We start from the raw sequence: 11,232 nt of genomic DNA on the forward strand, positions 1-11,232 counted from the left end.
GTTTTAGTCAGGCCCTGCAGAGGCTCATCTGCACAGCCTGCCCGGCTCTGTGAAGGACCACCTCTCCGCCAGATAGCGCTCAGGAGAAGCGCAGGCTAGAGCAAACAGCGGGTGCCACTGAGATCCCACCTGCRCAGGGCGACTCGCAAGGAGCCAGCAGGCCGCGCGCACGCTCAGCGGCCCATTCTGAGGAGCTCATGACACCTTCAGAAGGCCTCTGCGCCCCAGCAGCCAGTCCAAGGCCTGTGGGCTACAATTCTCTCCGTAGATGCTCCCCTTCTCTTCCCAAGCCCCTGATTCCTTCCCAGCAGTCCTCCACTGTGCCCATTTGTGTGATGATATGTACCTCCCCCCCCCACAATGTGCTCTCTGCCCCTCAACTTGACCTCCCTGTAAACAGCACGTAGACGGGGCTAATTGAGCGTGCGCTATCTAAGACTCATCTAGCATGCAAATATGACTATTTTCTGTCTTGCAGAGTTTATCTTGGGGAAGAAAATGCTGTTGTAGAAATAGTGTCAAAATGATCGTAGTATAGCTATGCCCTCGGGGTTGATTTGTTGTTTCTCTGCACAGAAACCAGTACTTTAAAACAACTGAATCAGTTGTACATAAACTTTTTTTTTTTTTTGTTAGGTGCTGCTGCTCTCCCTTTCCTCCTGGGATGTTGGTGTGTGAAGGAATTTGGCCTAGTCTTCGGTGCTTTAAGCAAGAATGATCTAGGCTTTGGTAGATGTATCAGAAAAATGCCCAGAAGTGAAAAGCCACTTGCAGACAAGATCTACAAAGACACCTGGTCCTTTCCTGCTTAACTTTAGGCCTGGCTTAACTCTAGGCCTGGCTCAAGTTGTCTGCAAAGGCACCTGGTCCTTTCCCGCCCTCATTTTTATTGGCACTGACGGACTTTATCAAGAGGCCTCAAAAATCTTGGATAAGCATACTTATTCCATTAAAGCACAAGCCCTACTTGTCCTTTCTACTTTGATCATTGAGCAGATATCTATTTTCTTCCTATATGATTGACAAAATGTTAAATGAATGTATTAGCCCAGCAGCTGGTAAAAGAGGAACATCTTTGTTACCCACCTGTGTAGTTCTAGATTAGACCTGAAGGCCATAGAAAAGCTTCTGCCATGCTTCAGCCCTTTAAGAAAATGATGCTTTGTTATTCAAAGTTCCTCTTATCTCACTTCTAGAAAGCCTCTCAGAACACAATGCAGAGAAGACAGAGGTGAAGCTAACTGGAACAGTTCATTAGAACACACACTTATTAATTAAGAAAGATCAGAAGAATAGCTGGAGGGATAGCAGGTGAATAGATGACACTGAACCACACATTGTAAAAAATCGTTCAATAGAGCTGAGCTGTTCAACAGTCTAGCAGGGCATCTTCTTCTGCCAGTGTAAAGGAGCCTCAGATGTGGAAATGGACCCTTGAAAAGCTTAGAGCTCCTCACCTAGGAATAGCTAAAAGTGAGTTCTGAACTGGCCTTGTTCTCAGCTTCTCTAATAGGAGGCCAGGTAGGAATATTATCACTTGCAATCTGGCAACAGTAACTAAGAAACACAGTCATGGGCCAGAGCCTCATTGTTCTACTTATCAGCCACAATCACAGAAAGACTTTTCCTGGCTTACAGAATTTGTGATCACCTATTGCCTGATTCCCAGGCCTGTATCAGATTGAAGGAAGCAGAATGTTAACCAGAGCAGTGCAAGAGCTGGACAGCCCCAGTCTACAGATTCTATGGCTGTTTTAAATACATCTTTTCCTTTCTCTTTTGTTCCTCTTAACTCATTTAATTTCTCCAGGGATTTTCCCTCTGGACTGTTCAAGGGGAACAATCTACTACTTGATGACCGGTTAGGTCTTGAGAAAACTTCAAATGTACAGGGATCACTTTTCGAAAATTTTCTTCACTTCTCTATCCATCAGGCAAAATTGATGAAGTCAAACTCCCTTGTCATCCTCAAGGTGACTTCCAAGATCCCCTCTTCGGAGAAGAAATGAGCTTTTCCATTCTTGCTGTCCACAGGGTGGGGGAGGTGCAGCAACAGCTTCCTGTAAAACAGGACACAGTGGGTTTAGATGCCTCAGACTGGGTGAGCAACTGAGATGGGACTGCAACTTACTCTAGCAGTTCACCTATCAGAGTATATCAAGAAACATTAATTTAGCATATTCTCCCACTCATGACAGGTTGTGGGGCACCTGCAATACCCAGTGCACAGTTATACAGGCTCTGGAATATTTCCAACACTACTCTTTTCTTTCTCTTGGCTGTGGTTATGACAACAATTTCCAATGATGGATTGCGGGCTCTCTCCACAGTTCTTGCTTCTGCATAGTGCTGCATTGTAAATGCAGAGGAAGGAGGAGCTGCATTGATAATGCTCTATTGGTGGTAAAAAAAAAAAAAAAAAAAATCTGAATAATGCCTAAGGCCTGAACATGTGTCTTTAGGAGCTTGTCTTCCCTAGTAAAAAGAAATAACTGGTGAAGTCTAATTAGAGGTTTTGTCCAGTCCAGTTACACAAAGGGCATGTCTATACTACAAAGTAAAGTGCAGGTATGAGAGAGGACTTAGGGTTATAAAGTCCCTGTGCTTTTTTTTAACCTACACTGGAGATCAATTCAGTGATCTCCTACTTGTAGCTGAGGCACCTAACATACAAAGGAAGGCTGGATCTTGGACTCAGGAGATATCCTGCAGTCCCTTGCTACAGCAAGCAGAAAGCTCTTCCTGGAATGGCTGATAAGCCTTCTGGATCAACTCGACAATTAATGAGAGCTCAAGCTCACTTGCCCATGCAAAGTCGGGCCTCTTTCCTCTCTTAACACAGAGCTTTTATGTTAACAAAATGAACCATGGGCCAGTCTTGGACCTGTGCTCTATTGACAGTGCAAATAGAACCAAGGAGACTTGAGAATCAAGAGACCTGCCCAGCCAAACACTATAAAGCCCTGCAAGAAAACACAGTAGCATAGATGGGGGTTGTTTCAAATTGGATTTTAGGTCATGCTGATTCTTCTTCACAGATCTTTTCAGCTCTGTGTCATAGGAGCCATAGCTGAAAGGAAGGGGTACAGTCAGAGCACCTTTGCACCCTGCCTACTGAAAGTAGCCAGTTGGCATAATTTGGAAGTCTTTAAAATTAGACTGGCTTAGAATCAGCCTCAGGACCACAGAGTTGGAAACAGTTCCTTTGAGCCCTTCCTATACAATGGTGAGAGCACAGTGTTTTTTGGTATGTAGAACTTGAAGTCTTATTTACTTCTTTCATACTGACAGTATGCACTTATATTTGTGAAATCAGCACTGGGTCAGGCTTTACCCAAGTATCCATTAGATTTACAGCAAACATTTTATTTGCTAGACTTGTGACTTGAGACAGCTGGATACTAAGAAGATAATGGCAGATCTGAGTCATCAAAAAGCAGGACTGCAAAAGAAAAAGGATGTTGAGGATTTCCTACATCTGCAGTACTGCATCATTCTATGTCTTTTGCTAACTATGGGTTCTGTAAGTGATTATTAGCTATTCCACACTGTGGGAAATATGAATGAAGATTGTGAGGAAGTATTAAAGTATGTCAGTCAGTTTTTAGCTGTCTTTGTTGTATTTATGAAGCAGCCCTATAGAAAGCAAGAACTCAAGGGGAATCTCTTTAGGACAACCTTGTAATAATTCCATCCCTCTGTGTACATAACCAGGCACAGATGCAATTCCACTCTCAACCTCTAAAACTGTATCTGCACATTTTTGTTTATTTTCATTTGTGCACGTGTATAAATTAGCATTTACAAACCAAATTCCCAAGTAGTCCTTCAAGACTGCAGTCAATTTGTCACAAACATTTTGGGCCCTTAAAGGCTTGCTGTTTCAGTAGCCAAAAACTGTTTTAAGGCTATTCTTGCTAGACCAGTATCAGAGGTTTTAACCCTAGCACACTACAAGCCTAAAAATGGACTATAATACCTTTTTTTCTGTATTTATTTCTCCTGTGCAATTAATAATTCCATCTGCATCTTTATCTTTGCTTTTCACGTAGTATTTTATTGAAAGCTTGGTTAAACTCCCATTGAAACAAGATACTAACTACACCTCTATCAATTTCTGATTCTCTTACTTTTGGGGGGTTCGAAGGTCAAGAACCTTGTCCTGGATATCTAAAGTGATGTCCGAGAACTTTGTTTCTGGCAGTTTGATTTTAATCTGAAATAACAAGCAGAGGTAAAGCTGTGATTAGTTGTGCAGCCCTACAAACCATAAAAGATCTCATATCTTCATGATCATTTTGATGTTAGTGTCAAAGAGCAACATTCTAAGCAGGCAATCTGTATTAGAGAAAATATGAGAAAGTGATAATCAGTGCTTTCAATAGCTCTGTTATTTATTGATACCTTATTTTCTACAAAATCTTGAGCTGATAATATACTTGAAAGGTATTCTACATCCACCAAAAGCCCCTGGGTTTGTTTATTCTAAGGACAGCTTGCTTCAGCTAGAAAAACCATATAGCAGTTACATCTCTCCTGAACTTTAGAAAGCAGCAAAGTCCCTGATCATATAATAAATGGGACAGGATCTGATACCTGTAACTTTAAAGACTGCCACAGTATTGTAGTACTCTGCTAACTCGTACTTTGTAATAGATGCAGGCAGAAGAAAACTGTCTCTTCCTGCCTAGCCCCCCCCTTTCCCACAAAAAATCATGTCTAAGATGAGACATCATGTTGGAGCTACTTTCATTTCCCACAAGTCTGTATGTAGTATACATTTGCATTGATTCTTTCTCTTTTGAGTACAGTGTCCTTGAGGAGCTACACAAGTTCCTCAGATTAGCAAGGGTAAATATCATCTACAAGTATGTGGAAAGATACAAGAAAATCCCATAGAAGGCCAAAAGCTGCAATATAGCTTGATGTTTATGTTCTGTGTCTTGAGAAGAGGGCAAGATTGAAAGGAGGCTGCAGGGAAAGGCTACAGAGAAGGGATGGGAGATACAGGCTCAGCGTACCACCATGTCTTCACAGCAGGCTGTGGAAGGGTCTTTCCTGCTCATCCCTAAGAAGATGTCCTCTGTTCCCACCCGCTGTTTGAATAAAATATCATACCTGAGAGACAGAGAGAAAATTAGTTGTCTCACACCACACTGGAGAAGCGGCAGGAGACTAAAGGAGGCTGCATTTCTCAAAGGACTGACCATAAACCTTTGTACCAGTGCTCCTGTCCTTATCACATTCTCTCTCCTCCTTGCCAGTCTCCCTTCAAGCCTTCAATCCGTCTGCATGAGATTTTTTTTCAGAGCCAAGAATGACACAGTTGGCTGGAAGACGTGTAGAACATTCACACCACCTTCCAAGGTATTCACTTTACTTCCTCCACCTCACTAACCAGTCTTTGCAGGATCAGGGAGCAGAGAAAGCATCCTAAATGAATATGATACTTATCAACTAGTCAACCAACACAGTATCTTGAGAAAAGGATACTGTCACATAATCACATCTCTGACTGTGTTCTGTTCTGTCATTCATCATACTCTTGGAGCATGGGAATAACACTGTTTTCTTGCCTAATTGTAATTATTTTGCGTTTGGCCAACACTGATTTTCTCCCCCTCCAAATCAATTTGTCTAATCCTGAATGCTACAAAATTTGGAATCATATGTTCTCTTGCTCTTGAGATTTAATGGATGAGGAAATACAACTAAATATTGTATTTAGAACATATATTACTCCTAATAAATTGAGCAAAAGGAGTCATTCTCTATACTATTGGGAAAAGTGTATGGCAAGAGTCTTCTTCACATCTCCACTGGTCATGTGCATATGTAACAATTTCTCTCAGTCAATGAGAAATCTGTCTAATAGCTCTGGATGCACCTCTCAAACCATCTGTTTTCCTTTTGGGCCATTTTCAGTGAATTAATACAATGAACTATTACAAAGATTTATACTCTTCTCATCTGTGCAATGCAGTACATAATCGCTTGAGGCATGCCACTCTTTCCCCAGCAGGGAAGAATCAAGAAAAAATGGCATGAGAAAAACATCCATTGTGGCCACAACACAAATAGAGAGCATGTTCTATACCTCACAGGTGATAAGTTTCAAATAAGAACAAACATACAACAGTATGCAGAGATATAGCTGAATGCCAAATCCCTCTTCACTTGTTGCTTCTTTAAAGGCAACAATCAGTACTCGTTCCTTTGTCCTTCCATGATACAAATTTTTCAGATGGCTGTATTTTACTCAAACACAGTAGGTGCTATTTAACACATTTCCATCAAAGCTATGTAAAACCAATGTAGGCAGTCTCAGCTCGCTTACACTTACTCTGGCTGTTCCCTAGGATCCCAGGTATCATCAAATTCTGATCCTTCTGGGACCTCCTCTGTATTCCAAATAGTTTTACTATTTTCAGATTTCACTTGAAAAGTACCTGTAACTGGTGATAAGAAAGAAATCACACTATCATATTTTAGAATGTCTATTTTTTTCTAGATTTGCTAAAAACATATGTTTTTCTAGGCTATAATTATGATGTATTTTTTTGATAAAAAGATTTTCTAACAATTGTGATCTCCTTCACCTGGATACCATATGAAAGAGAATTGGCAAACAGAGGATGTTTTCACTTCTATTCCCTTAAATTTCCTTTACCCAACCTCTGTGTAAAGGAAATCTTGCTTTCAGGCATAAAATATATAGCATTTCAAAATGGATAATATGTAGAAGTACATGAAATATTTATCTTTCCCTAAGCCCTCTGACAAGAGATTTTAAGTGAGCAGAGATGTTTACAATAGGATCTCTTTTCCTCATATAAATCCAGTTCTTACCATTAACTATTGAGCATAACCCAGACAAGATACTGAAGACTCATGAAAGTTCATTGACAGAATAGCATGGTTTATGTCTATCCTACATGGAAAAATGTATTTTTTATTTATCTGGTAAATCTTCAGCTTGAAGGTTTTTATAGTCAGATCTCTGATTATTTTTTGATTCCCAAGCAAAAACAGTCTATTTTGTTATATTTGCTAAAGTTTGCTACACCCATCCTGGTCCTTGTTGACCTTTCTTATGGCTCATAACTAAGCTGCCCAATATGTGATGGTATTAGCTTCAGGAGGAACATTATATCAACTTTGCTAAAACTATACTTGGGTTTCTTTCTTTCCTGAACACAATCCAAGGTGCTGAAACAAATTTATGAACCCTCAAGGTTTTGGTTCTTGTTGTTTGAAAGTCTGTCCTTCTATATGCTGCCAGAACATCTGGAGTCAGATAAAGCACCTTAATTGTCCTGGATTTCCTGGCAAAGAAATAGGTGTAGTGAGGAGGAAAACTGAAATACACTTTTCTCTTTGTCTGTCAGATTTTAGCATGTCGAAGGCAGCACTGAATAAAGCTTATTTTTCTTCCAGTGTTTTGTATAAATAGGTTTGTGAGACTTTTGGGGGGAATATGGTATGTCTGTTTCACGGTGCACTTAGCTTTTCATCCTCCTGAGAAGGATGGACTCAGTTCCATGCAATTTATTCTGTGAAGATCCTTTCAGATGAGTATTTAAAAGCTCATCCTCCTTGTCTGCTCTAAGGGAGCATTAACTGTTCAATGGCAGTTCTTATACAGAGCTTTTCGCTGCTTAGTTATGATTCCCCTCAGCCCATGATCAGGCTGTATTCCATACCGTTTATCTTCTCCACTTGAGGTTTCTACCTTCTGAAGCTACCCTTTCTGCTGCCCTTCATATATGTTTCAGCTTTCAGGAAAAGAAGTATTTCACAATGTAATTGTAAAAATAGTAGTGCTATTTCCCTCTCAACTCAAAGGCCAGTGACCACTCAATTCTTGAAGCAAGCTGTGTCAGTAGTAACTCTTAAAATAGCTGTTTTATTCTGCTAACGTGTGACTGAATGCTAAACTGTACAAACAACCCTTCTTACCAGTGGTTTCTTTCTTTACTGGTCCAATATTACCAGGAGCCATGGCACTAACAGAACAGTGTGGCTGCAAAAAAAGCCAAATGAAACTTTAATTAATTTTCACAGAGCCCAGATCAATAACAATAACATCCAGTAACAATATTATCCAGGGTCAATCAAGTCAGTGATAGGATCCAAAAGTATTCTCAACTTCATGACTGAACCATTGAATATACTCTCTTCCTCACTCTCACTTAGCAGAGAATGATCTTGATACATTGGGTTTAAACAGAACTCAGAAGTACAGTCTTACAGACAGATGCGCTATTTTTTGTGTATTAGTTTCCATGGCATTTTGACAAAACTGTCCTGCTTTGCCTGCCATGAAAATACTGCAACAAGCCAGGGGTGCTACATGCAAATCTCATCACAGCATTTGGATTCCTTTTAACACTAGAGATCATAGGAGGCAACAACATTTTCCTCTAATTATGAAGCAATTTAGTGCTAATAGGCCGATGTGAAGCATTTCTATATGTATGAAGATTCCTTGGCTTGATAAAAGTGCCTCATATGCACAGAACATTCAATTAAATCAAAATGAAGATTTCAAAATACCCAGATTGACTCAGACTTAATTGACATCACTTGTGGCAATTTTTCATTTCCGTCTCTGAAGAGTTATTCATTTTATTAATAAGATGTAAAGTTCTTTTAAAACTGGGATGATTACTGCAGAGATGTACAGCAATAATACCAGCTTTAAAAGCAAACATAAAAGAGCTGAAGGGTAGTCAGAGTGTGAAGGACCACATCTACTATCTACCGAAAGGAAATCTCAAGGGAAATGCACCCCCTTCGTCCCAAATGTTCATTACTACTGTTACTATTAGGGCACATCTGCTGGGTCAGCCAGCTGGCTCTTCTTTGAAGGGTGATGTTAGGGAGGATTACTGAGACATGTGCCATTTTTGTTACTCAGGTCATAAAAAGACTTGTTCAAATCCTAAGAGACTTTTCAAAGAGTTTTGAACATTCCTTGCGGCCTTGTACATTGTGATTGTTGGCACGTGTGGTCCTCCTGGGCATAACAGACAGATATTTCTCCCTAGCACACATGCATACCTAGATAAAACCAGCAGCAGTATATTGTGGAAACAAAGGACATTTTCCAGATGCTGTGATTTTCATCTAGTCCTGAGATGAACTGATATAAAAGAATGGAAAGGTATTTCTCCTATTAATCATTCAGATCATTCATCTTAGAATGATTACTTCAGTGATCAATTATCTCTACAGTTCTTCAATGCCTGACATGCAGAATTAGTACACTCAGTTGCCTCTGGATATTTTAGTCTTTACTCAGAAGTTAAGCCGCAACTTTTTTCTTCATATGAAGTCCTTTATATCTAATTGTAATTGCCTTCATCTCTGACAGACTTCAGGGAAAAGCAGGGGGGAGTCTGAAGTATCTAACACTCTTTCAACTACATGTTCTCATTTCCTTTAGGCTGAGAAAATAAGTCTTCCTCCCATTCCGTGGTCATAATCTCTCCTCCTATTCCTGGGGCATCTTCCTTTTTTTCTCCCTCAGGAGCTTCTTATCCTAAAAATACCTTCTGTTTCAGTCGTCCAAAACTTTGTAAGGCTTTCTTTACTCACGCGGGGAAAAGCCAAATTTGCTTCTTCTTAGTTAACAAGGTGAGACTATGGTACAACATGTAGAAGAAGCAGCATTTCTTGTGGAAGACTCACCCCATAGTCATTGTCATTATCATCATCTTCTTGAGTATCACTAAGTAGCTTGGCAAGGGACTGCAGAGAAGAGACTGAGGAAATATCATCTATATCCATATCCACAGCCACTGCTTACCTGTGCAGAAAAAACAAGTGACAGATGAAGAAAGAACAACACCTTTTCTATACTGTCCTTCCTCAAATGCAAACAATTTTCCTGCTGTGTTCTAGGAGGATAAACTTTGTCCAAAAACTTACATGAGATGCCAACACATGTACAGTGGAATATAATCAATTTTCCCTTATCCATAACCAGGTTATTGACTCTTTTGCTCCATAAGCATCTGTTGTAGAGACAGCTCAAGTCTAACAGTGCTTATTAGCTCTGGCACAGCCCCATGCAAACATGGATTTTCTGCTACTGTGGCCAGGTTGAGGGCAGCATAATTTCTTGTTGAAGGTTTCAGTTTGGCATTCTGGACTATATTTGTCTCCCTGAGGAGCCAGGCAGAGGTCTCCACACCAGGTTCTCTGGCCTCCTTGTTCCAGGGAGGCTTAGGAGAGACTCAGCTCTAGGTCCAAGCTGAGCTGGGACTTTGTGCAGTGCCACAGGCAAGCTGGTATGCCTTCCAACAACCTAAAGCACAGGGAAGTGAGGTGCAGAGAGATCTAAGCTGCCCCCACAGTAACCAGCTTCGGTTTGTAACCAGTAATACTGTATTATCTAGAATTTTTTTCCTCCTTTAGCCCAGGTTCTCACTATCCAGGAACAGAGATTGTACTTGGCAATTAACTCAACAAATTTGCATATAACCATATAGCCCCATTCATGTAGCATCTTAAAGTCTTTAAAGCACACTGTATTCATCCTGACCAAACAGCTCTGAGATTGGGAAATTTAACCATCCCCATTACACAGAGCACTRAAGCCACCAAATAACTTGCTGCAAAACACAAAACCCAACGGTGGGCCTAGAGGGGGAAGCTGGGGGCGGGAGAGGAAGGGAGGAGGAGCGAGGGAAGGACAGCTCTCCCCACCCACCGCAGGGAGCTGCCAGCAAGCCAGGGTCGACACCTCCGCTGCAGCAGCGTCCCGCAGCAGCGTTCGGCCGCTGCAGCCTCTGGCCTTCACGGAACTTTCTGGAAGCGCTCGCGGCCCGGACGGCTCTGCCTCGATAGAAGCCGGCGGTGCCCCAGCCGCTTCCAGCTGCACACCGCCCCGCAGACCCCGCCCCGGGCCCCGGCCTCCCGCGGCCCACGCCACGCCACGCCACGCCACGCCACGCCACGCCACGCCACGCCACGCCACGCCACGCCACGCCACGCCGCGAGCAGCCTCCTCAGCGGGCCCAGGCGCGCCCCGGCCCCGGCCTCACTGCCGCCTCCAGCCGCCGTCCCGCACCGGCCGCGTCCCCCGTTGCCGCAGTAACAAGGAGCCCGCCGCCCCGCCTCGCCCCGCGAGCCAATCCGGCGCGGCCATCACAAGCGGCGGCGAGAAGAGCCAATAGTTTGTAAGGGCGGTGAGAGCCCGGCCGGCGAGTGGGCCATGGGGGCGAG

At 42.3% G+C, this 11,232-nt stretch overlaps 1 protein-coding gene across 4 annotated transcripts; it reads right to left on the reverse strand.

Annotated features, from left to right (window-relative positions):
* Positions 1 to 707: 707 nt before the first annotated feature.
* Positions 708 to 11,229, reverse strand: PIH1D3 (PIH1 domain containing 3). Of its 4 annotated transcripts, none has more exons than XM_026084088.1 (7): positions 11,078 to 11,229; positions 9,694 to 9,811; positions 7,960 to 8,023; positions 6,344 to 6,455; positions 5,022 to 5,118; positions 4,131 to 4,216; positions 708 to 2,060 (listed from the first exon to the last, which is right to left on the reverse strand). In XM_026084088.1, the coding sequence occupies exons 2-7, from the start codon at positions 9,790 to 9,792 to the stop codon at positions 1,931 to 1,933; spliced, it is 588 nt and encodes a 195-aa protein (XP_025939873.1). In that variant the 5' UTR covers positions 9,793 to 9,811; positions 11,078 to 11,229; the 3' UTR covers positions 708 to 1,930. The 4 variants fall into 4 exon arrangements, with proteins under 4 accessions (XP_025939873.1, XP_025939845.1, XP_025939863.1 ...); XM_026084060.1 differs by having other exon boundaries at positions 709 to 2,060; positions 11,052 to 11,229; XM_026084078.1 differs by lacking the exon at positions 11,078 to 11,229 and adding an exon at positions 10,718 to 10,934 and having other exon boundaries at positions 709 to 2,060.
* Positions 11,230 to 11,232: the final 3 nt, after the last annotated feature.

This window comes from Apteryx rowi, unplaced genomic scaffold, assembly GCF_003343035.1.
Source record: "Apteryx rowi isolate R43461 unplaced genomic scaffold, aptRow1 scaffold_1180, whole genome shotgun sequence".
NCBI classification, from domain to species: Eukaryota; Metazoa; Chordata; class Aves; order Apterygiformes; family Apterygidae; genus Apteryx; species Apteryx rowi.

Coding starts and splice junctions, on each gene's coding strand:
- PIH1D3 (XM_026084088.1), bottom strand. CDS start 9,792: ATGGATATAGATGATATTTCCTCAGTCTCTTCTCTGCAGTCCCTTGCC. Junction 5,119..6,343: donor GATCCTAGGGAACAGCCAGA/GTAAGTGTAAGC, acceptor TCTGTCTCTCAG/GTATGATATTTTATTCAAAC. Junction 2,061..4,130: donor GACCTTCGAACCCCCCAAAA/GTAAGAGAATCA, acceptor CCTGTTTTACAG/GAAGCTGTTGCTGCACCTCC.